General features: G+C 37.3%; 1 protein-coding gene across 3 annotated transcripts in view; it reads right to left on the bottom strand.

The window, feature by feature from the left end:
• Positions 1-27,911, bottom strand: part of P2RX1 (purinergic receptor P2X 1) — a 183,288-nt gene that overhangs the window by 117,224 nt on the left and 38,153 nt on the right. For all 3 annotated transcript variants that reach the window (XM_053707507.1, XM_053707506.1, XM_053707508.1), the window contains exons 2-4: positions 14,359-14,506; positions 13,415-13,486; positions 53-119 (exon numbers count right to left, since the gene is read on the bottom strand). In XM_053707507.1, the coding sequence (XP_053563482.1) occupies positions 53-119; positions 13,415-13,486; positions 14,359-14,506 (287 nt within the window). The remainder of the gene's footprint in view (positions 1-52; positions 120-13,414; positions 13,487-14,358; positions 14,507-27,911) is intronic.

Raw genomic sequence — 27,911 nt, 5'->3', positions numbered from 1 at the left:
ATTAGAAAGAAAAATAAGATCATGTACATTTAATATGTTTAAAATGGTCTACCTTGACTCTGTCGTTTTGTTGTTCCCCTGCAGTCATCGTTGCTTTCACATCTTGCTACATCTGGAAGCTACAATAATAAAAAAGATGTAGAGAATTAATCACATAATTATCTACTTTTCCATATGATTACATATAACATACTTTTATTAAAGAGTCTGCCACTTATAAAACTATTTTATCTTATTTTAACTATTATGTAATATTAAAAATAGCATCAACTGCTTATATGAATTATTCATTCAAATGAAGGTGGCTATAACTTTCGTTCTAAATATTTAGGCCTAGATTGCAAGTGGAGCGCTATTGATAGAGCAGGGTGCGCTATCAATATCGCACCCCCATGCTCAGAATACAGTTCAATATGGTATTACAAGTCGATGATAAAACAATATAACCAGAGAATGTTTAGAGCAGCCAACATCTCTTTAGCGTGCCTTATACTTTCAATGGATAGTATGGCCGTGCTAAACATTGCTTAAATTACAAATTGTGGGTTATGTATTGTGCTCGAGGGCAACCAATAAAAGTGCTAAAAAAAATTAGTGCGACTTGAGACCTGAAGTTAAAGGGATAGTCTTTTGAAAATTAAACTTTTAAGTTTCAGATATGGCATGCAATTTTAAACAACTTTTCAATTTACTTTTATCATCAACATTTGTTTTGTCTTCTTGGCATTCTTTGTTGAAAGCTAAACCTAGGTAGGTTCATATGCTAATTTCTAAGCCCTTGAAGGCCTCCTCTTATCTCTGTGCATTTTGACAGTTTTTCACAACTAGACAATGCTATTTCATACAGATAACATTGTACTCACTCCCGTGGAGTCATTTGTGAGTCAGCACTAATTGGCTAAACTGCAAGTCTTTCAAAAGAAATTAAATAAGGGGGCAGTCTACAGAGGCTTATATACAAAGTAATCACAGAGGTAAAATGTATAATTATATAACTGTGTTGGTTATGCAAAACTGAGGAATGCGTAATAAAGGGATTATCTATCTTTTTAAGAAATAACATTTCTAGAGTAGACTGTCCCTTTAAGTGTTAGAATAAAAGTATAGCAAAACACATGTAAAACATTTAGTATGGTGGTACTAATATTTGTTGGCATACTCTGGCTTTCACAAGGGGTAGTGTAGATCAGTAGCTCTCAACTGAAGTTACCTCAAGGCCCGGTAAATGAAGAAACCAGGGTGTAGATAGTTGCAGTGCTATTGCAAGATAGCAATGCTGTGTTTCAGTGCAACGTCTGTCTGCTCATAGGGTGCATTGTTAATGAAAGAAATTAGGCAGTTTACGAAAAGAGATTTTGGTGACTGGGCTGCTAATAACTAATACAATATTATATGGAAGCATCGGTTAATCACTTTGAAATGTGACGTTTGCAGTGATGGGAAAACTACAGGAGGGAGACCAGGGCAGATATCCAAAACCTTAAAAATCTTGCAGCCAGGGGTGAAACTACAGGGGGTGCAGAGGTCGCAGGTGCGACTGGGCCCATAAGGGTGGGGGCCCAGCTTAAAATTTTTTTTTTTTTAATAAAAAACGTTAACCTACCACTGCCTGCAGTGATATCATGCGAGTGTGACATGACTACAGGGGATAGTGTTTCTGTTTTACCCATTGGTGTTTATGTGTGTATAGGGTGTGTGTGTGTGTGTATGTATGTGACTGTGTGTGTATTTATGCATGTATGTGTGTTTGTGTATGTTTGTGGAACCAGCAAATTACAGACCTTGTTACTACAGCATTGGGGGGGGGGGGGCAGGGGGTAAACAGTGTCACTATACAGTACCACTAAATACAGTATGGGGGGGGGTGGATCATGTCACTGACTACTGTGGTAACTTTATAAAGTACTAGGCGGGTAGGGTCAGGCCAGCCATCTCACCGGCAGAGACTGTGTCACTAACTTACTATATACAGTACTGGGGGTTAAATAGTGTCACTATATATATATATATATATATATATATATATATATATATATATATATATATATACAGTAATAGGGGGGTCAGACCATCTCACAGACTGTGGGCACAGGGTACCTCCTTTTGGAGACATGTAATCTGATTTACATTTTTATTCTGTGTTAAATGTAATTTTTTTTTATTAAATTCACCTTTTTTTGGAGGCGCGATGGGGGGCCCCTTCTTAGATTCTTGCACCTGGGCCCTGCGGTTTCTAGTTACGCCTCTACTTGCAGCCTTGCATCCGGGAGCTCTGACAATGGGGAACTTGCTAATAAGCATGCATTTCTATTTCTATTGTATGGCTATAAACTCTTCTGATGCTCTATTATTACTAAATTAAACTCTAAAACACAAGTAGGACACTCCCCTTGATTTAGTATTTGAGCTTAATGTTACAGACAGATATAATATGTAATTGTATCTCGGATGCCTGATTTCTTTTTGATGTGCAGGCAAAAATAATTATTTCAGCATAATTGAACAGTTAATGTACAATACTGTTAAGCATCTTGGTTTATTAAAATGTCTGGCTACAGTAGAGCTTTCAGTGTAGACAGGACTCTGTAATCTTTATGAATAAGTGAATAGTGCCAAGCAATGGTTATCAAAAGTAAACAACAACAATAATAATAATACATACAAATTCAGTAAAATATTTATATAGATTTTGTATAATAGACTATATCAAAAAATGTTTGAGAACTGTTGACTAAAATAAATCCTTCTAAAAAGATATGTATAAGCATAAATGTAACATATAAAGATTTCTTAGGAAACTTACATTATCTTTAAACAGTAAAGGCATCTAATGACATGAAAACAGAATTTATGTTTACCTGATAAATTTCTTTCTCCAACGGTGTGTCCGGTCCACGGCGTCATCCTTACTTGTGGGATATTCTCTTCCCCAACAGGAAATGGCAAAGAGCCCAGCAAAGCTGGTCACATGATCCCTCCTAGGCTCCGCCTACCCCAGTCATTCGACCGACGTTAAGGAGGAATATTTGCATAGGAGAAACCATATGGTACCGTGGTGACTGTAGTTAAAGAAAATAAATTATCAGACCTGATTAAAAAAAAACCAGGGCGGGCCGTGGACCGGACACACCGTTGGAGAAAGAAATTTATCAGGTAAACATAAATTCTGTTTTCTCCAACATAGGTGTGTCCGGTCCACGGCGTCATCCTTACTTGTGGGAACCAATACCAAAGCTTTAGGACACGGATGAAGGGAGGGAGCAAATCAGGTCACCTAAATGGAAGGCACCACGGCTTGCAAAACCCTTCTCCCAAAAATAGCCTCAGAAGAAGCAAAAGTATCAAACTTGTAAAATTTGGTAAAAGTGTGCAGTGAAGACCAAGTCGCTGCCCTACATATCTGATCAACAGAAGCCTCGTTCTTGAAGGCCCATGTGGAAGCCACAGCCCTAGTGGAGTGAGCTGTGATTCTTTCAGGGGGCTGCCGTCCGGCAGTCTCATAAGCCAATCGGATAATGCTTTTAATCCAGAAGGAGAGAGAGGTAGAAGTTGCTTTTTGACCTCTCCGTTTACCAGAATAAACAACAAACAAAGACAAAGTTTGTCTGAAATCCTTAGTAGCTGCTAAGTAAAATTTGAGAGCACGAACTACATTCAAGTTGTGCAACAAACGTTCCTTCTTTGAAACTGGATTAGGACACAAAGAAAGGTACAACTATCTCCTGGTTAATGTCTTTGTTAGAAACAACTTTTGGAAGAAAACCAGGTTTAGTACGCAAAACCACCTTATCTGCATGGAACTCCAGATAAGGAGAAGAACACTGCGGAGCAGATAATTCTGAAACTCTTCTAGCAGAAGAAATTGCAACCAAAAACAAACTTTCCAAGATAATAACTTAATATCAACGGAATGTAAGGGTTCAAACGGAACCCCCTGAAGAACTGAAAGAACTAGGTTGAGACTCCAAGTAGGAGTCAAAAATTTTGTAAACAGGCTTGATTCTAACCAGAGCCTGAACAAAGGCTAGAACATCTGGCACAGCTGCCAGCTTTTTGTGAAGTAACACGGACAAGACAGAAATCTGTCCCATCAAGGAACTTGCAGATAATCCTTTTTCCAATCCTTCTCGAAGGAAGGATAGACTCTTAGGAATCTTAACCTTGTCCCAAGGGAATCCTGCAGATTCACACCAACAGATATACCAAATTATGTGGTAATTTTTCTGGTTACAGGTTTTCAGGCCTGAACAAGAGTATTAATAACAGAATCTGAGAACCCTCGCTTTGATAAGATCAAGCGTTCAATCTCCAAGCAGTCAGCTGGAGTGGGTCGAACGGACCTAGAACAAGAAGGTCTCGTCTCAAAGGTAGCTTCCATGGTGGAGCCGATGACATATTCACCAGATCTGCATACCAAGTCCTGCGTGGCCACGCAGGAGCTATCAAAATCACCGACGCCCTCTCCTGATTGATCCTGGTTACCAGCCTGGGGATGAGAGGAAACGGCGGGAACACATAAGCTAGTTTGAAGGTCCAAGGTGCTACTAGTGCATCCACTAGAGCCGCCTTGGGATCCCTGGATCTGTACCCGTAGTAAGGAACTCTAAAGTTCTGACGAGAGGCCATCAGATCCATGTCTGGAATGCCCCACGGTTGAGTGACTTGGGCAAAGATTTCCGGATGGAGTTCCCACTCCCCCGGATGCAATGTCTGACGACTCAGAAAATCCGCTTCCCAATTTTCCACTCCTGGGATGTGGATAGCAGACAGGTGGCAGGAGTGAGACTCCGCCCATAGAATGATTTTGGTCACTTCTTCCATCGCTAGGGAACTCCTTGTTCCCCCCTGATGGTTGATGTATGAACTTGGCCCTCGCTAGCTGAGGCCAAGCTTTGAGAGCATTGAATATCGCTCTCAGTTCCAGAATATTTATCGGTAGAAGAGAGTCTACCCGAGACCAAAGACCCTGAGCTTTCAGGGATCCCCAGACCGCGCCCCAGCCCATCAGACTGGCGTCGGTCGTGACAATGACCCACTCTGGTCTGCAGAAGGTCATCCCTTGTGACAGGTTGTCCAGGGACAGCCACCAACGGAATGAGTCTCTGGTCCTCTGATTTACTTGTATCTTCGGAGACAAGTCTGAATAGTCCCCATTCCACTGACTGAGCAAGAACAGTTGTAATGGTCTTAGATGAATGCGCACAAAAGGAACTATGTCCAGTGCCGCTACCATCAAACCTATCACTTCCATGCCCTGCGCTATGGAAGGAAGAGGAACGGAATGAAGTATCCGACAAGAGTCTAGAAGTTTTGTTTTTCTGGCTTCTGTCAGAAAAATCCTCATTTCTAAGGAGTCTATTATAGTTCCCAAGAAGGGAACCCTCGTTGACGGAGATAGAGAACTCTTTTCCACGTTCACTTTCCATCCGTGAGATCTGAGAAAGGCCAGGACAATGTCCGTGTGAGCCTATACTTAAGGAAGGGACGACGCTCGAATCAGAATGTCGTCCAAGTAAGGTACTACAGCAATGCCCCTTGGTCTTAGCACCGCCAGAAGGGACCCTAGTACCTATGAGAAAAACCCAGGAGCAGTGGCTAATCCGAAAGAAAACGCCACGAACTGGAAATGCTTGTCCAGGAATGCAAACCTTAGGAACCGATAATGTTCCTTGTGGATAGGAATATGTAGATACGCATCCTTGAAATCCACCTTGGTCATGAATTGACCTTCCTGGATGGAAGGAAGAAGTGTTCGAATGGTTTCCATCTTGTAACGATGGAACCTTGAGAACTTGTTCAAGATCTTGAGATCGAAGATTGGTCTGAACGTTCCCTCTTTTTTGGGAACTATGAACAGATTGGAGTAGAACCCCATCCCTTGTTCTCCTAATGGAACAGGATGAATCACTCCCATTTTTAGCAGGTCTTTTACCCAATGTAAGAATGCCTGTCTTCTTATGTGGTCTGAAGACAACTGAGACCTGTGGAACCTCCCCCTAGGAGGAAGCCCCTTGAACTCCAGAGAATAACCTTGGGAGACTATTTCTAACGCCCAAGGATCCAGAACATCTCTTGCCCCAGCCTGAGCGAAGAGAGAGAGTCTGCCCCCCACCAGATCCGGTCCCGGATCGGGGGCCCGCATTTCATGCTGTCTTGGTAGCAGTGGCAGGTTTCCTGGCCTGCTTTCCTATGTTCCAGCCTTGCATAGGTCTCCAGGCTGGATTGGCTTGAGAAGTATTACCTTCCTGCTTAAACTTAGGTTTATTTTTGGTCTTGAAAAGACCTATCCCGAGGAAGGGCGTGGCCCTTGCCCCCAGTGATATCAGAGATAATCTCTTTCAAGTCAGGGCCAAAGAGTGTTTTCCCCTTGAAAGGAATGTCAAGCAATTTGTTCTTGGAAGACGCATCCGCTGTCCAAGATTTTAACCGAAGCGCTCTGCGCCACAATAGCAAAAACCAGAATTTTTTCACCGCTAACCTAGCCAATTGCAAGGTGGCGTCTAGGGTGAAAGAATTAGCCAATTTAAGAGCACGAATTCTGTCCATAATCTCCTCATAAGAAGAAGAATTACTAATAATCGCCTTTCCTAGCTCATCAAACTAGAAACACGCGGCTGCAGTGACAGGGACAATGCATGCAATTGGATGTAGAAGGGAACCTTGCTGAACAAACATCTTTAGCAGACCTTCTAATTTTTTATCCATAGGATCTTGGAAAGCACAACTATCTTCTATGGGTATAGTGGCGCGCTTGTGTAGAGTAGAAACCGCCCCCTCGACCTTGGGGACTGTCTGCCATCAGTCCTTTCTGGGGTCGACTATAGGAAAACAATTTTATAAATATGGGGGAAGGTACTAAAGGTATACCGGGCCTGTCCCATTCTTTACTAACAATGTACGCCACCCGCTTGGATATAGGAAAAGCTTCGGGGGGCCCCGGGGCCTCTAAGAACTTTTCTATTTTACATAGTGGTTCTGGAATGACCAGATAATCACAATCATCCAAATTGGATAACACCTCCTTAAGCAGAGCGCGGAGATGTTCCAACTTAAATTTAAAATTAATCACATCAGGTTCAGCTTGTTGAGAAATGTTTCCTGAATCTGAAATTTCTCCCTCAGACAAAACCTCCCTGGCCCCCTCAGACTGGTGTAGGGGCCCTTTAGAAACCATATCATCAGCGTTCTCATGCTCTACAGAATTTTCTAAAACAGAGCAGTCGCGCTTTCGCTGATAAGTGGGCATATTGGCTAAAATGTTTTTGATAGAATTATCCATTACAGCCGTTAAATGTTGTATAGTAAGGAGTATTGGCGCACTAGATGTACTAGGGGCCTCCTGTATGGGCAAGACTGGTGTAGACGAAGTAGGGGATGATGCAGTACCATGCTTACTCCCCTCACTTGAGGAATCATCTTGGGCATCATTTTTACTAAATTTTTTATGACATAAAATACATATAGTTAAATGAGAAGGAACCTTGATTTCCCCACATTCAGAACACAATCTATCTGGTAGTTCAGACATGATAAACAGGCATAAACTTGATAACAAAGCACAAAAAACGTTTTAAAATAAAACCGTTACTGTCACTTTAAATTTTAAACTAAACACACTTTATTACTGCAATTGCGAAAAAGTATGAAGGAATTGTTCAAAATTCACCAAAATTTCACCACAGTGTCTTAAATGTATTGCACACCAAATTTGGAAGCTTTAACCCTTAAAATAACGGAACCGGAGCCGTTTTTATATTTAACCCCTTTACAGTCCCTGGAATCTGCTTTGCTGAGACCCAACCAAGCCCAAAGGGGAATACGATACCAAATGATGCCTTCAGAAAGACTTTTCTATGTATCAGAGCTCCACACACATGCAGCTGCATGCCATGCTGTCCTCAAAAACAAGTGCGCCATTACCTGCGCGAAAATGAGGCTCTGACTATGATTAGGGAAAGCCCCTAAAGAATAAGGTGTCAAAAACAGTGCCTGCCGATATAATCATATCAAAATACCCAGAATAAATGATTCCTCAAGGCTAAATATGTGTTAATAATGAATCGATTTAGCCCAGAAAAAGTCTACAGTCTTAATAAGCCCTTGTGAAGCCCTTATTTACTATCTTAATAAAAATGGCTTACCGGATCCCATAGGGAAAATGACAGCTTCCAGCATTACATCGTCTTGTTAGAATGTGTCATACCTCAAGCAGCAAGAGACTGCACACTGTTCCCCCAACTGAAGTTAATTGCTCTCAACAGTCCTGTGTGGAACAGCCATGGATTTTAGTTACGGTTGCTAAAATCATTTTCCTCATACAAACAGAATTCTTCATCTCTTTTCTGTTTCTGAGTAAATAGTACATACCAGCACTATTTGAAAATAACAAACTCTTGATTGAATAATGAAAAACTACAGTTAAACACTAAAAAACTCTAAGCCATCTCCGTGGAGATGTTGCCTGTACAACGGCAAAGAGAATGACTGGGGTAGGCGGAGCCTAGGAGGGATCATGTGACCAGCTTTGCTGGGCTCTTTGCCATTTCCTGTTGGGGAAGAGAATATCCCACAAGTAAGGATGACGCCGTGGACCGGACACACCTATGTTGGAGAAAATAGACCATCAGATAAGCAAATACACATTTATATTAAGTACCACTAGTTAGCTTGAGAAACCTTGTGCATATAACTGAATCTGCCAATAATTTGTCTTATTAGACATGAAACTAATTGTGCATCATGATCTGGTGAGAAAAACACGCTGTTGGTGTGAATAACACCAGGTATCCCTGATAGACTAATTGTGGGTTAAAGGCTACTTTAAATTCAGATTTAATTCTTTCCTAGTGATACACTTTACCATATTTGCTGCATTTTATCTTACATCTGGTTTTACTCTGACTGGGCTATAGGTGTAACCATTTTTGGATGTTGATGTGAACAAGTAGAAAAAAATGTGAAGAAAAAAATTCTATTAAAAATAGAATTTAGTCATTCATTTATATATTTTGTATTTAATCACTCTAAACATGTATACATTATTTTATAAACTGCTGTCTCAATAGAGACGTCTTTAAAAGGTAAAAGGATATAAGGCCATTATTTTCAATAGAGTGCGTAACTCAATCTCCAAATGTAAATTTTCTTTGTGACACTAAGTTATGAATCAAGCAAGGTCTGACAGACCCATGATAACAGACATCACATTAATAGGACTATCAATAGTAACAAACAATTGTGTATTGGAGGGTAAGCATTTTTTAATTGCTTTATGTGTTATTACTATGTGTACACTTCGGCCGAGACTTATCAAGGGGTCTCAGCCCCATCAGCTGAAGGTTCGCATGAGTGAGCCTGCAGTTGAGATTTAATAAGCAGCGATCATCAGACCATTGCTTCTCAACAATATTCTCCACCTATTATGTGGTGGATATCAATCTCCCCAGACTTTTACAATCTCATGCAGCCAATCACGTGTGGGCAGTGGCTGTCAGTCTCCCCGGTTGCAGGGTTGCACACAAGCACACGTGCAATGCAGCGGGTTGCTGCCTGCTAGAGGCGATGCCGGGCAGACAGAATGTATGCCCCTTTACACCAGTAGCATCATAAATGAAGCCCTTTATAGCAAGACTATCGTTAGGGCAAATGGACCTAAATATGGTGTTTATGATTAATTAAATGACAGCTGTCATCTTATTGCATAGAAAAGTGTAGCAAGAATCTTAAGGTCACTCACCAATTAATGATTGCTAAATTAGTCTAAAGGATTGTCTACCATGTTAATTGAAGAGACACTGCATAGTCTTGTGTGTTAGATCAATCCAAAAATGTTCCTGTAAATGAGAGTATGGCAGGCTACTTTTTATGCTATTTTATATCTGAAACATATAGCTCCAGTACTTAGAATATTAACACTGTAATTACATTTAAATGCAAATAAAATAATACAAAGCAACATTGTCAAAGTTAGTTGATAAGCAGCTGCTGTCTAAAAATGGAGCTCATATCCCAAAAGAGTTACAAAACTCCTAGGGGGCTTAAAGGGACAGTATACACTAATTTTCATATAACTGCATGTAATAGGCACTACTATAAAGAATAAGATGCACAGATACTGATATAAAAATCCAGTATAAAACTGTTTAAAAACTTACTTAGAAGCTCTCAGTTTAGCTCTTATGAAAAGGCAGCTGGAAAGCCCACTGCAAGTGCCAAATAAGACACCCCCCCCCCCCTTCTTTTGCATATGAAAAGACCATTTACACAAACAGGAGCAAGCTGGAGAAGGTAGCTGACGGTATTCACATAAAACTTTGGGGCTTGGTTAGGAGTCTGACAATCAGAGCAATGTTATTTAAAAATAAGCAAAACTATACATTTAAAAAAACAAAAAAACTTTATGAGCTATATAAATAGATCATCTACAAAACATTTATGCAAAGAAAAAAAGTGTATAATGTCCCTTTAACTTCAACAATTTTATTGTAAGTGGCCTTATAAGCTTCTGCAACATTATTTAAAAATGTCTTTTATTACTTTTACTAAACCCTTCAAGTGGATAATGAAAGGTATATGTCACCCAATTTAACCCTTTTTTGTGTAGAGAAGATAAGCTTGTCATCTTCTGCACATTCTTACTTGCCTACTGTCTAGGAACATAATGACAAGGGACTAGATTAGGAAGAAGTATTTGAGATGATGTCACATAATCAGTAAGTGCCCAAAGGCAGATCCCACATCAATAGAAGGTCATATGAAAGAGGACAATCCCCGGTAAACTGCAGTTTATCATAGACTGCTCCACCAGGCATCTGGGTGGTCGCTATTTCTAAAAATATAACTGCAATGATGTACAAATGGCTATCGGCTGTCCACAAGGTGGTTTTTAGGGTGCTCTGTATTAGGGGACTTTTATGGTCCTCTAAATGATATGTAAGTAATACCTGATTAGCAATGAAATAGAGCAAATCATCACCACTTTTGAAAGAAGTCAGTCTCCACTTTTATCTGAAGTGTAAGATACCAAATGGCAATTATCTCATCACTGCAATAGCAACAAATATATGATCAAACCACCCACATAAAGCACAATGACCCCCATGTCACTCCCCACAAATACATAGAGGAATGTGAGAACTAATAATAGAACATCAGATGCTAGGTGATAGTGAAAACAGTTGTTCTAACTTTTGCTAGTCTGGAGCTCATAGCTCCTATGTGAGCACAAATTCTGGGGAGCAGGCTGTCATATTTAGTATGATAGATTATGCTGTACTTACAACCGAGCAAGCCTGGTTCAAGGTTTTATACTGCCTTAAAATGACAACTTCCTTACACTCACTACAATCCCTAACCATAATCAACAGTATAAGAGGCTGAAGTTCAGTAACATTTCACACCTAAGCATGCTGACAGCCACCTCATGGGCCCAATGTGAGAAAAAGCTCTGTCAAAAAACACTATTAGTAAGAATACGCCCTCTCTACGTGACACTCCAGTCATTTGCTGCTTGGGACCTAGGGTATCATTTGGTCCAATTATAGAACAATCCATGCAACAGAAGTATGTGGACAATATCAATACTTAATTTCTTTGTTCACGTGTTTATTTGGGCAATATATATATATACATATATATATATATATATATATAAAAATATATATAAAACAATAAATAAGCAGCAAATATTCACTGTACCTTTAAATCACAGTAACCAGAGAATACAAAGCAGCCCTTGAAAAATAAAATAAAACTTAAAAGGACACTGACCCCAAATTTTTTCTTTAAAGTATTCAGATAGAGGATGCAATATTAAGCAACTTTCTAATTGACCCCTATTATCAATATTTCTTCATTTTCTTGCTATCTTTATTTGAAAAGCAAAAATGTAAGTTTAGAAGCCGGCCCATTTTTGGTTCACAACCTGGGTTGTGCTTGCTGATTGGTGGCTAAATGCACCCAGAAATAAACAACAGCTGTCCAGGGATCTAAACCAAAAATTGTCTGGCTCCTAAGCTTAGATGCCTTCATTTCAAATAAAGATAGCAAGAGAACAAAGTGATTATAGGAGTAAATTAGAAAGGAGTAAATTAGAAAGTTGCTTAAAAATGAATCGAAAAAATTTGGGTTTAGCGTCCCTTTAAGCCTTACATTCCATAGAATGCACACACCTCATTTTTCTCAATGGGATTGCTGGGAAACTCCTTTCCCCAGTATTTTTTTTATCAGAATTAAAATTAGATTAGCTTGCAATATAGGTACCCTATAACCCAATTTTATCCATGATCCCTTTCACAGTGGGTAAATGATTATTCATAGTGGCAGTTAATGCACTACACATCCCAATCTTTGTTAGTCAGGATCAGATTGATGTACTTCAGGAAAGTTTTCCTTTGTGAAAAGCACAATTGTGCTAAAAAGCTACTCTCAGGTGGTAACCATGCCATAGAACATGCCATTGATCTGTTGTTCGTTCTTGGAAGACTACGTCTCTTTCTGTATGAATGCGCCACACATCTTCAACATAAAGGTGCACAAATATGCTAATATTCGTTAAAAGAAACACAGAGATAAAGGCCAAATTAAAAAAAGATGATACATTTGCAACTTGGGGGCATACAGTATTATTTCACCTATTGAAAGTTACAGTTAATGATGTAATAAATGCAGAATAACTTCTTTCTAGTTTTGTTGAATTAGGATAAAAGAAATGGAAGAGATAAAAGAGTTGTAAATCTTTTCTTAATAACATTAACAAATATAGATCTATATAAATGTATTATCTATATTAATGCGCCAAAAAAGGACAAAAATCAATTTTGCAGATTTAAAATTCTATTTAACAGAATCATATTCCATATAAGTTTATATTATTTATTTATTTGACAAGTTGATATGTTATGCCCCCTTTTAGGGCAGAACTTATGTTATAAGTTTTGTTTCTTAATTTAAGGTAGGTAGCACCCTTTATGGGGGCACAAACGTCTTTAGGAAACATCTATAGCCCTTTTTTAGGGCATACATTTTTAATTTTTTATAATACCCCATAGACTTTTTAATGGCAATTTGTGTCTATATCTGCAACTGTTACTTCTCTTTTTGTGGCTGTGTAATTAAGCTGCATCACCTAACCAGCAGCACTAGATCCTTAAATTGTAGCTGGTCAGCCCCGGCTACTGCAGCCCACCAGGAAATCTCCTGGCGTCCTGGAAGGCCAATCCGGCCTTTACAGCAACTTACAGGTAAATAAAACAAAAAGAGGCACAAACCTCTACAATTCCAATATTCCATCTTACGCTTATGAAACCTGTTGGAAGCATAGCATGTTTCATTTCTTCTATCACAAACTAATAAACATGAAGGAAATAAGCATATTTTAAAGTGACTTAAATATTTATGTAATTGTTATATTTACCTCATTGCAGTACCCCAATTTTTGTTCTGGGGTCTTGATGAAGTTGGTCATTACCACAAAAGAGCTGTCTCCCTGTAAAGAGATGAGAAATACCATATTAGGAACAAACTATAACTTTCAGTAGCTCAAAAACTTTTGAGAACAATTTTTTATTGCGGTTTAAGTAGAATGCTACAAGTATCTTCCAGGCAGCAGGCCAGCAGCCTAGTCTAATTGTGGGAACATGATATTGAGTGATTTACTGTATAGATCAAGACAAAATGTAGCATTTGGTATTAAAATAAACTAATACTTTGGTAAATGAACGGGCACAGATTAAAATAGCTATTTAGTCAAAGGGTTTGGAGTGATATTATTGTATTTATCTGCACAATGTTTATAAAGCCAGAGATAAAGCCTAATACTTATGTTTTATTATTCCATTTTCCGGTGCAGTGTATTATATTACCTATGGGCACAATAACTTGTCTATATATTTTATTTATTTTATGTATAGGTACTCAAAGGAAGGATGTATACTTTTTGCAAAACTCAACATGTTATAAACATGGCAACATATTTCTTTTTATAAAAGAGCCACTTGCAACATCACTTGGAAAAATGTAAGATTGTTCAAGTGGTCTCTTGTGCGATCCTGCCCTTTATACTAATGTAACCCATTGAGCAAAAGCAGGGGATGTCAGTCACCCTGAAAATGCAAGTTTTGGGTAGATGAGAAGCAGGAACTGCTTAGAGTTGTATGTGCAGACTTGCATAATCAAAAAACAAAGTCTCAGAAGCTGTGAATGCAGCTTGGTAAATGTTACCCTGTGATGGATTAGGAGGTGTGGGAATTTTAAAGTAATGTTTTCCTTTTTGACTCTATTATTGACTTCAGTAATTCTATTTAGCTTCTGACAATCAGTGTCCCTTTCACAATCCACATAAGTACAAACCCAGCTTACCTGAGGTGGGAACACATAGTCTACAACATCCCAAATCTCTACGCCCATGTTTGAAAGATTGGTTACAGCAAGGCCTTTCATTTTTACGGACACAGAGCTAATGATGTCATCCTTGGACTGATAGCCTTTTTCATACAGGAACACCCATCTAAACACAAAATAAACGATAATATTATTGTGAGCATCCAGCTTTCTATAAACATACATGCAACAATGTAACATATTGTCACAAGCAAGAGCACTGTTATGACGGTACTTACTAAAAACTAACAAAGGGATAGGAAACTGCAATATTTTCTTTCATCAGTCAGATAGAGCATGCAATTTTATGCAACTTTCTAATTTACTCATATTATAATTTTTTCCCCTCATTCTCTTGGTATCTTTATTTGAAAAGCAGGAATGTAAGATTACGAGCCGGATCATTTTTGGTTCAGCACCTGGGTAGCGCTTGCTGATTGGTGGCTAACAACTGAGACCTCATATCTTTGAGCTCTTATAACTTTTTTATGCAATTTTTTTTTTTTAAATAACTTTTATTAGATAGTGTTATTATGAGTGTAATTGTACTTTGAAATGTAATTTTGATGTGTTTATGATACATTTTAGTTGAGCATAACTTAACCAGAGCTCTGAAGTTGCAATATCCCAAAGCGGCTTAAATTAAATTGCGCTTCAGCAAACTCGTTTACTTTCAGCTTGTAATACAAGCTCTACCTCCGTTGCGTGCAAAGACCCGCAATAAACCCTTTTTCACTCATGCACAACAGTTAGGGCGCCACTGGTAATCTAGCCCTTTATGTGTATATTTATTATAAAATGATTGCCCTGCCTTTCAGCAATTGCATTGATTGCATCAAATAATTTTATTTGAAAATAACCTTATTCAAGATATCAGAGCAGATATTATTCTCACAGCTACATAGACTTAAAAATAATTATACATTTTAATATTTATTTAATACGCAATTGTGGTACACATAAAGTTATGATAACAAATGTGGCAATGAATTTCATTCTATAGAAACATAGCAAGGATATTATAATCCATGTCAGTTTGTGTGTGCTTGGTTAAGTAATTCTGGTTAATTAAGGGGATAGATATGGTTGCATTTCAATATTAAATAGAAGCATTTGTGCACTACACCTCCATTAACAAAAGTGCTTCTAGTAAAAGTTCTTGCTGTTTTCCAGTAGCATATGCACAGAGTCTGTTGCACCAGTATTTAAACACCACACATTCTCAGATAGTCATCAGTGGCTTGTGTGACACACAGGCACAATACATACCCTTGTCAGCTCTCTGAGTTTGAATACTGGTACACTGGCCCTCACAGCATATGTGCATATGCTGCTGAAAAATGGCAATAACCTTTACTAGAAGCATTTCAATTTGGATCTTTCTATCCACCTTTCTATCCCTTTAAGCATTCCTCAACATATTATTTTCTCATGACACACAACTAGTACATTTTAAAAAACAGGTTAAATTATATAGGGCCTGATTACAAGTGGTACACTTTTAATGCACGTGGATTAACGTGCATATTACAAGTTGAAAGTAAAAAGAAAGCAGACGTGTGCTAACTTGAGGACTTGGATATCGCAACCTCGCTACCTTCTTCTCATGACTTCAATGGAGAGCGCAAACTTAAAAAAAAAAAACTAACACTTATCGCTTGCACGCACCACATTAAACCTCCAGTGCTAACCTCGAAGGTAGTTATGAATATTTTGCATTCCAATGTTCTTCACATAGAAGAAAATGTTCTATTTAAAAAAAAAAAAAAAAAAAAAAAAATATATATATATATATATATATATATATATATATATGTATATAAATATGTATTTAAATATATTTGATTAATTTAAATTTTTGTAAAATAAATAAGACATATATATAAGAATATCTATTTAAAAATACATAGAACATTTCCCCTATGTGAAGAATATTGGAATGTAAAATATTTATAATACAAACAAGGTCAAACACATTAGTGTAAAGGGCTCCAAAGTATACAGTATCTACATATGTATATATGTATATACATGTGTATGTACATGTTCATATGTGTGTATATTTTTCCCTAACCCTTTTCATGAGTGCTAATTTTGTTAGCGCTTGTGTGGTCATTTACTTTCACGAGCGTAAATTTCACTCAACTTGTAATATGTACGCAAGTTTAAGCGGGCGCTATATTTCATTATCGCATGTGCTGATGTTAGCTCCACTTGTAATCTAGCCCATATATTTTTAATCACATTATGAATGCAATAAACACGTTTATTATCCTTGTTTTGATGCATCTCATTTTGCTAAATATTATGGGCCAGATTGGTGGAGCACAAACGTTTGCATGCAAGCTATATACTGTAGGGTTTTCGCAATGATTTGTGTGCAGGTTAAATTTTGATAGTTTTACAAGTTAAAAGTAAACACAATCGCTTGATTTATGTTAGAATAATTACCGCATCCTCAGAGCTCTGGTTAACTCTTTCATAAAACAAAAACGTTGCACAAAACACATCAAAAGTACATTACAAAGTATAGTTATAGTCATACTAACACCATCTAGTAAAAAAAAAAAAATACACAAAAATGTTAGAAGGGCTCAAAAATATGAGGTCTTAGGTGTTAGGGGAAAATAAAGAAGGCAAATGGCTTTAACAGATATACGTACGTACATATACATGTCTTAGCCGGATGAAGCAAACACCAATGAGGGTGAAACGTGCGTCGCTGCATGTTTTTCAACTGAGACGGGGTTACAGCTGAACCCCTAACTATCCTGCTACCGGATTACCTGACAGAGGAAGCAAGACGGGTATTCTCAGGAAGGAAGGTGATACAACGGAGGCAAGAAAGATGGACCTATCATGCATGAAAGTGGCTGAGACAATTCCGTCTATACCTGCCAGCACGTCCAAAATAGAGAGAAGCGACAGAGAACCTATGTGAGTACGGCAGAGAACCGAGCATAGAGAGGAGCTGCAGATCTACTCGTGCATGGTGAGACTGACTACCGTCAAGGTAGGAGCAGTATTCAACTGCCAAAGTATTACTCTAAGAATTTTTCTCTGCCTGATAATCTTTCCTGGTGAGGTAAGTGCACAGCTATAAAACCTTGGAGGTATTAACCTCTTGCTGAACTTCACCTAGATCCTACATATACATTGATTTGAGAATAACCTGGTCTCTCCTCTGTCCTCTAATCAAGAGAACGTTCTAACTCACAAAATATAACTTTGATCTACAGAGTTATATAACTGTTACAGAGAGTAACTAGTTTTTGGGACTCTGCTCATATTATTATACAGATTATTCAAAGTGGGCCCACGTTCGTTCTTATTGATGGTGGCAATAAATTATCATGGTGTTTTATATGTACTCTATTGTTGTGAACTTACTATTATACATCGTTTATACCTTTTTGGATTGGTCAGCTGCTATTTTCTGATACCTGTATTAGCTGCTTGAAATAGACAGTATTAGATACTAACCGTTCATACTTTGGTGCCGGATAAAGGGTAACTGGTGGGTTTTTAGAATCCACAGTCTTTTTCCTTTTTTTAGTTTCATACAATATTGTTCCCCCGTGCACAATGTGCCCTGATGTGTATTGAATTTATCAGGACACATAAATAAGTGGGTTTAATTTACAATAGTGTGGTTCTGTTCTAACTGCAATATATATATATATATATATATATATATATATATATATATATATATATATATATATATATATTTATGCGTGCATATGTATTTATGTATTTATATGTGTATAAATGTATTTACAGACATATATACACATGAATATGTACATATATATATATATATGTATATATATATATATATATATATATATATATATATATATATACTGTATATATATATATATATATATATATATATATTATTGCAGTTCATTGGAGCCCTTTGCCATTAAGTTGATGAAAACATGTAAAAAAAAAATGTATGCAATATTCATTTTTAATAAAGGTTTTAACTATGTATTTACTGTAAATATTTCACATTCCAATGCTCTGCACATAGGTGAATATGTTCTATGTATTTATAAATACATATTCCTATATATATCTGTATATATCTATACCTATATATAATCATCTATATAAATATATATGTATAGATATATATTTTACCAAAATACCATCAGCTATATGTAGAAATATTTATTTATGAATAAATAAGAACATATTCTGATATTTGAAGAACATTGGAATGTGAAAAGTTCATATTTTCATGTTGGATTAGTGCAAATGAAAATCTGCGATCGTGTTTGTGCAAGAGTGTGCTGTTAGTTTTTTTTCCACTTTGGATTTTTGCGCTCATCAGGTTAGCACAAGAGCGAAAACAGTTTACTTTGTTTTATCTCATAATACGAGCACAACCTGACGAGCACAAAATCAAGCTGCATCAGGAGCGTTAATTTGTGCTCCACTCATAATCTGGCCCTATGTTTGTACTTTGCTTTGTATACTTTGGATATCAGGATAATAGGATCTTCGTTTGTATATAGCAGAAACTAATACAATGAATGAATCAGATAAATACAGCCATGCAACAACATATTTGTCCTTTGTGTGTTTGTATCTGAGAAACGTACAACAATTTCCCCTGCCTTTTTAAGTTAATCATTTCCTTACATCTGGAGCAGCTAGACAGCTGGTGGACATTACACTAATCTTTATAAACTCATGTCATCATGCTCTAATCTAATTTATGACAGAACTCTTGTGTTTTATTGCTTAATTAGATCAAGATAATTGGGGTAATTACATGAGGTGGAATGAACAAAAAAAAAAAACACCTAAAAACAACAAAAAGATCACACTGAATATCGTCATATATAACTATGATAAAATGTTATAGATCTATGTATTAGTATTTAAAGTGAATGTAAAGTTTCAGTAAGTAGTGCCCAGTAGTGCCCAGTAGTGCTCCAGCGCTTTGCCAGCCCTTCACAAGCCTCTGCCTACGTCAGCAATGATGATTCCGGCATCCTCCAATCACGGCTTCCCCCCCAGGGGGAAGCATTGCCTAAAGCAATGCCGTGATTGGAGGAAGGCCGGAATCGTCATTTCTGACATAGGAAGAGGCTTGTGACGGGCTGGCGAAGCACTGGATCGGCTTTCAAGAAGAAGAGGTATTTCTACAAATATGGTGCAATGTAAAGTTTCATTAATGAAAGTGCCCCTGTTTTTAATAGTATTTTTAAAAACCGGGCACTACTTGATGAAACTTTACATTCACTTTAAATGGTATTCTGAATTCCCTTGCCAGGTCTAAATCCATTAAATACATATTTCATTAAAACGTCTTATCTCTATAATTTATATATTTTTTTATTTTATTTATTTTTTTAAATATTTTTTATTGAGATCTTACAGAACAAACATAAAACATAATATGCCTTTTTGATAACAGGAAAAAGTACAAACAAAATTAAGTGAAACATTTCAGCAATTATATAAAACATCAATATTAGGCTAATGAAACCCCAGTTTTTCAATAAGATAGTACACATAACTAATCAGTTGATAGTAGAGGATGTGTATATAGTAGGGGGGAGGGGGGATATTCAGCGAGTAAGCACCGCTATGTATATAGGGGAAAGGGTGGAGGGCGGAGCCATAGATAAATGTAGGTACAAAAACAATTGTAGTTGCCAGACATATAGGAACTAATATGTGGTCAGATCGTAGTTAAGCTAGAGCATATATGAGTTTAGGTATATAGTCACTGTGAATAATATAGCAAACTCCATTAGTTGAGACAACCAGTGCAAATGTGACCCATAAGAGAGAAGGTAAAACAAAGCACTATATGTCAAGGAAGAAGAGACCCGCAGAGCTCATAACTGAGTTAAATATGGCGAAGGTTAATGAGTCAAAAGATAATTGTATTTATGACTGAAATATATAGAGGAGCTCATGGTCAAATATCTCTGAGTATGCCGGTTATTAACTCCAGACATCAAGTTACTGAACTTAGAGTATAATAGGAGTATGCTCAGCAGAGGTGCAGAAGATTGTGCTCTAACGTAAAGTAGACGTGCAAGATGCATGGTTGGGAGAGCTCAGTTACACAGAAATAACATGTAACGGTGATAAGCATAGCTATAAACCCCTACGATAAAAGGGGGGGCATGAAAGATATAGAGGCATAAATACGGCGCAATATTTTATATTGTACCTATATGCTTCTAAGGAAACTTGTCATCATGTTGAAATCTAAAACACACTAATAGCAGTATGGACATCAGCAGGCTAAAGCCCGCTACATCAGGGCCAAAGATACCTGTGTATAGTAGCCATAGGGGGAGTCCTATATTATGCATAGCAACTTGACCTCTGCAGCAATATAACTTGGTGTTAAAATGTTAACATAGCAATAAGATAATATTAGAGAATGCACGGTAGTTAATGTCTGCAGGCTTTGAAGGCGGTAATAAATAATACTACTTCCCTAAACACCATATCAAAAATGAGTAAACTTTAACCTAGCCCAAAATATCAAATAAATGCAGAATGGTAATAGCATTCATACCCTATGCAAACGGACCCACAGCTTTCCTAATACAAGTGATTTTGCTTGTCTGTTGTTTCTAGACCATAAAAGCATTAGAGTGCTACAATAATTACATAAGCAGATATTATAGATGCGGTGCGCTAAAGGTATTTGACAAGAAATATCATTATGCAATACATACATATATTTATAGCATTACATGTACTTATTCACATTCTGATGTCCCTACACATACATATATTTCCTGGAAAGGGAAAATTCATTAGTATTCATTGCAAGAGCCTGCAGGGCTGTATTAGGAGCCTAACTATTATTATATGGAGGGTTAAACCTAATCTAACTCCAATAGTAGCAAGCAATATGTGGCATGAAAAACTATATGCTAACTGCAAAAATGATAGGTTTTGTGAAACAACATAAAAAACAGTTAAAATTTGACAAACATAACTTGGCGTTAACTAAATGAGAAAAAACTGTCCGTATCTATCCAGCATCAGAAGGGTTCTTTTGCAGCCAGCAGCTACTCTATTACCCAATACCGACTTTCTGAGGGGTCTGGCTATCTTGCAGGGAGTTATGTTCAAAGTACTTGGTTATCTGGCTTTGTGTTCTTCTTTTCAAAAATTCCTCATGCGGTCCTTGAAACAGAGCATTGCCCAGAGAGTAACATGAGAGTTTAATTTCCCAGGGTGGTGGGCTGACATAAGGAGAAGAGTTTGTACAACTCAACAGCGAGATCGGGTGGGTACTTCTAGCTAAATCATAATATGAAGTACGCCCAAGGTTAAATAGCAAAGGGTCATCTGCTGTAGTTCCGGTTACCGGACCAGCCATGAACGGCCGCCTCGCCACATGGGCCAGCAATGCTGCGATGTCTACAGTGAGCCCCTCTTCTCTCACAGCTGGACAGGTGCATCCAGCTCTACCAGGTTATGTCTAGCTGCTTCGGCAGTTGGCTCCGCCCCCCTATAATTTATATTTTTAAGAATTTCGTGTGTATGTTAGGGTGAAATGTTTACATTGTCAAGTCATAAAATATTTTATCAGAAAAAGTAAACTATGATTGCTTGATGAAGCAATGTTGAACAACATTATCCTTGGTTTTATAAAGCATTAAAGGGACACTGTACCCAAAAAAATTCTTTTGTGATTCAGATTGAGCATGAAATTTTAAGCAACTTTCTAATTTACTCCTATTATCAAATTTTCTTCATTCTCTTGGTATCTTTATTTGAAATGCAAGAATGTAAGTTTAGATGCTGGCCCATTTTTGGTGAACAACCTGGGTTGTCCTTGCTGATTGGTGGATAAATTCATCCACCAATAAAAAAGTGCTGTCCAGAGTACTGAAACCAAAAAAAGCTTAGATGCCTTCTTTTTCAAATAATGATAGCAAGAGAACGTAGAAAAAGTGATAATAGGATTAAATTAGAAAGTTGCTTAAAATTGAATGCTCTTTCTGAATTACAAAAGAAAAAATTTGGGTTCAGTGTCCCTTTAAATTAAAAATTATTATGATTACGTTTTTGCAGATGGGCGATATATCTAATAGCTAGATAATAAGACATTTGTCATGAAACCCTAGAGAGCAAAGTATAGATGAAAAGTACATTTATATGGAAATTCCAGAGGGTGTGATGATAACTGTAGATCATCAGCATAACTATCTTGAAAAAAAACAATAAAAAAAATAAATATATATATATATATATATATATATATATATATATATATATAAAACTTTCATGATTCAGATAGAGCAGTGATTTGCAATTGCAACCTTTTTTTTGCCGTGGCATACTTTTTTACATTAAAAAATCCTGTGGCACACCACCATCCCAAAATTTTACAAAATCACACATTGTAGCCTAATACAGGATATATATACAGTATATATATATATATATATATATATATATACACACACACACTGTACTGTGCTGTCATGCCATGCCTCCTACAAACTATACATGACATATTGACATTCATTCACAAACAATCATAATGATTGTCAGTCTGCCGCGGCACACCTGAGAGCATGCGATGATAAACAACTTTCCAATTTACTTCCATTAACAAAATGTGCCCAGTCTTTTTATATTTACACTGTTTGAGTCACCAGCTCCTACTGAGCATGTGCAAGAATTCACAGACTATATGTATATGTATTTGTGATTGGCTGTCACATGATATAGTGAGAGTGGAAATAGACATAACTGAAATTTGTCCCAAAAAAATGTACTACTCATTTGAAGTTCAGACTAAGTGCTACTGCATTGTTTTTTTTTTTTTTTTTGTTTTTTTGTTTGTTTTTTTATATAAATTTTTTATTGAGGTTTTTGTACCTTGACAGAGAAGATAAAGATACAAGACATTAACAGGTCAAAATGTTGCAGTGGTTATATAACAAATCGTTGCCTTGTTGTGAAAAGAGAGAGATAACGAAAAACATCAATATACAAATAACTGTGTAAGGATTGCAGCGTACATGCCAAGTATATTGATTGAAACATGTTAAATAGTAATAAATAGGCAAGTTTTAACAGTAAGATACAACACACCCTAATGAAACCTAATGTTTCTTAATATTTGTAGAGTTGATGTAACTACTGCATAGGCCTCTCATGGGCCAGATAGACAAGTCATTTTATAGGAGTTGGTAGCTCCGTGGAGGTCTCTCTTAAAGAGTAAGGGGAAAAAAGCAGACAAGAGCTGCTTTAATATTGGGGGGGGGGCGTGTCCGGGAGATTTAATGATGTATTAGTATTCTAAAGACCGAGCTCATAAGCCAATACGTATACTAGGATCCCATAGTATACATAAGATAGATGTGAGTGTGAGGAATATAATGATTGTTTAGTTAGTAGGGATATGGGCATATATACATAAGTATATGAAGGAAACAGAGTTATTACCTCTTCAGTGGACCTCAGCTAAATAGAGTTGGAACATCAACTCAGAGAGCTCTAAATGATGTAAATACTAATGGTGTAACAGCCTGACCCCTCTTCCTAACCGCACAAGGATCCACTCCCAGTGAGTATGATATGTCCAATGGACACTCTACATGAAGTTGCACAAGAGGTTTCTCAGTGAGTGTTAGGTACAAGCACAGAAGGTTCTCAGTAGTGCTCTGCAAGGTTAATCCAAGGGGAGTGTATAATGAAAAGTATGTTTAGTATATAAGACTTATAAAGTCAGTAGGTATATATACATCAGGAATCTTCACGTATATAGTTTAACAAGTACATTAGGAGAAGATTGGCTAACTGAGGTAGCTCTTGATGAAGCAACTAAGTATCTAATATCATAATGTAACTCTCAGGAATAGATCTCCTAATCCCTCCTTTATATCAGCTGACCATCTAGTTTTTCTAATATTAATATGTAAAGTAAATGGGGTCGGAGCTGGGATCTCAATTAAAATAGGACTGAACTGGGGCACCTCCAAGGCTGCAGATGGTCAGTCTTGTACCAAAATAAGGAGTTATGATGTAGTGGAGGGTTTTAAATAAATTAGGTAGTATCTTTTGGACCATTTAAACAAAATGTTGACAAGAATTTGATAGCGTATGGTGAAGTGACCGAAGGGCTGAAAAATTGCTAACATGCTGACTTAAAGTGACACTGAACCCAACATTTTTCTTTTGTGATTCAGATACAGCATGACATTTTAAGCACCTTTATAATTTACTCTTATTATCAAATTTTCTTCATTCTCTTGGTATCTTTATTTGAAATGGAAGAATGTAAAGTTTAGATGTCGGCCCATTTTTGGTGAACAACCTGGGTTGTCCTTGCTGATAAATTCCTCCACCAATAAAAAAGTGCTGTCCAGAGTACTAAACCAAAAAAAGCTTAGATGTCTTCTTTTTCAAATAAAGATAGCAAGAGAACGAAGAAAAATTGATAATAGGCGTAAATTAGAAAGTTGCTTATAATTGCATGCTCTATCTGAATCACAAAAGAAAAAATTTGGGTTCAGTGTCCCTTTAAATACTTTCAGAAGAGATGAGGAGGTCTATGTGGTATAACGGCTGCCTAAGAAAATATAACCTTATGTGCCCAACATAAAAACATTATCAGGAGGCCTTGATTTGTTCAGTAATTTAGGGTAAGCCAAATACCATTTACCCATATACATACCCAATAACATAGAAACAAGAGGTTGCCCCCCTACTAGTGATTGTACACCAGTGATATCATACATGACACGATTAACAGGGAAACATTGTGCATAGAAATAGAAAATTGTTGTCTCAAGGATGCAATTGCAGAAGTACTACAATATAATTCTACCCTTAAAAATAGAGCAAAAGAACCCCTGCATATTCAATATAAAACAATAAAGGAGGTTTATAAAGATGTAGGATGGAGATGTAGTTATAGTATAGTGAAAGTGAAAGCGGCACTTGCTATTCATAATCCCATGTATTTAGACCTTATCCCCCATGTGACGAACCAAGGTTATCCGACCCTGTGCCAGTCACTTATTTGGCACAGAAAGGGTTTTCAGCCCCCTTTTCTGTCACACCAGGCAAGCTTGTGATTCAGTTTAGTGGGTGCAAGAGTTAACCGCACTCCCTTAATCTGTACTAGACGTAAGAGAAATGCCCAACACTCCCTTTTAATGCCACCCACAATAAACTATCAATCCTATAGCTCTAATACTGTCACTAAATACAATTTAGCAGAAAATAACCTAAATTATACAGGTCTAATATTCCAGTCTCTTTCAGTAACGTGGTTCAATTATTAGACAAAGGCCAAACTTAATAAAGGAATTATTTATTATGCCAAAAATATTATGCACAATGCATTATTAATAAAAAGTTGTTACAAATAAAATTACACACGCAAACAGTGTTTTAAAATAAAAAGGAGAAAAACAGAATTGAATACTTTCCTAGTCTTCAAGATCTGCGCCAGGGGCTGGCATGAAAATGATGGCTCCTTACTTCTGTACAGCAGCTCCCCTTGTAAGAATGACAATCTTATTGTTAAAAAATAAGATTCTTAAACCTACTTTTCAGAGATCAGGTTGCTTAACCACACCCTCCTGGGCGGGCTAAGAAACCCCCCTGTCTTTATGACCTTCAATAGACTAATTTCTTGTCTGAAATTATACAATCCAGTATAATTTCTGCTAGGTAAGAAATTTCTATATTTACATATCTAGAACCTTTTAGTTTTATTGGGAGAATCGGTTTGATATCAAATATGCCATAGGTTGTCATATTTACCTTCCTTTAGGTTATAACAGTTTTAACCCACATATGTACATAATATACCAATGTCCTGTCAGTGACCTGGTCAGTTTTTGCAATGAAGGGCCTGTTTTGCATCAGGCATTCTATTGACAGCTTAAGCCATAAACTTTATCCTGTGTATCTCTGTGACTAAGAGCTTCAGTGACTTTATGACTTTACAATTCTTCTTGACAACAAATAACTGTTTTGGAGTTCAAGCTACAGAAAGTTAACTCCTTAGCAGCTGAATCCTGAGATATTCGTGACACTCCAGGCACGGGCACAATACCCAAGGGACGGGCAAATTAGCAATGTTAGGAGCCATACCAACAGGATTCTCATTAGTCGTGGTATAACTCATAGGATATAGTAAAGCCTATGGACACGTGTACATGTTACAGTACATGTTGGAATTCATGGTTCCCTCAATGAACTGTAGCTCCCCAGTGCCGGCAGCACTCATGCAGGCCCAGACCATGACACTCCCACCACCATGCTTAACTGTAGACAAGATACACTTGTCTTTGTACTCCTCACCTGGTTGCCGCCACACACGCTTGACACCATCTGAACCAAATAAATTTATCTTGATCTCATCAGATCACAGGACATGGTTCCAGTAATTCATGTCCTTAGTCTGCTTGTTTTCAGCAAACTGTTTGCTGGCTTTCTTGTGCATCATTTTTAGAAGAGGCTTTCTTCTGGGACAACAGCAATGCAGACCAATTTGATGCAGTTTGCGGCGTATGGTTTGAGCACTGACAGGCTGAACCCCACCCCTTCAACCACTGCAGCAATGCTGGCAGCACTCATACGTCTATTTCCCAAAGTCAACCTCTGGATATGACGCTGAGCATGTGCACTTGACTTCTTTGGTCGACCATGGTGAGGTCTGTTCTGAGTGGAACCTGTCCTGTGAAAGCGCTGTATGATCTTGCCCACTGTGCTGCAGCTCAGTTTCAATGTCTTGGCAATATTATTATAGCCTAGGCCATCTTTGTGCAGAGCAACAATTCTTTTTTTCAGATCCTCAGAGAGTTCTTTGCCATGAGGTGCCATGTTGACCTTCCAGCGACCAGTATGAGAGAGTTTGACAGCAATAACACCAAATTTAACACACCTGCTCCCCATTCACACCTGAGACCTTGTAACACTAATGAGTCACATGACACCGGGGAGGGAAAATGGCTAATTGGGCCCAATTTGGACATTTCCACTTAGGGGTGCACTCACTTTTGTTGCCAACGGTTTAGACATTAATGGCTGTGTGTTAAGTTATTTTGAGGGGACAGTAAATTGACACTGTTATAGAGGCTGTACACTCACTACTTTACATTGTAGCAAAGTGTAATTTCTTAAGTGTCGTCACATGAAAATATATAATAAAATATTTACAAAAATGTGAGGGGTGTACTCACTTTTGTGAGATACTCTCTCTCTCTCTCTCTCTCTCTATATATATATATATATATATATATATATATATATATATAAAACATTTTCTTCTAAGTGAAGAACAAAGGTATTTCAAGTATTGCTTAACGTAGCTTTGGCTTTAGCACAGTTGGCCTCGTTCACCTTTTAAAGGAAAACTAGTATAGGCTTGTGTAGCATTGAAAGCACAAAAAGGGATAGGCAATACAAGCTGTGCTTGAATAAAAATACAAAAATATTTATTGAAAAATGCATTAAAATGTAATACATTTATACTGTCCCTTTAACTTGTGCTGTGTTAGCACTCAATA

Source organism: Bombina bombina, chromosome 3, assembly GCF_027579735.1.
Source record: "Bombina bombina isolate aBomBom1 chromosome 3, aBomBom1.pri, whole genome shotgun sequence".
In the NCBI taxonomy this organism is placed as follows: domain Eukaryota; kingdom Metazoa; phylum Chordata; class Amphibia; order Anura; family Bombinatoridae; genus Bombina; species Bombina bombina.
This window is presented reverse-complemented; position numbering and strand designations above follow the sequence as displayed.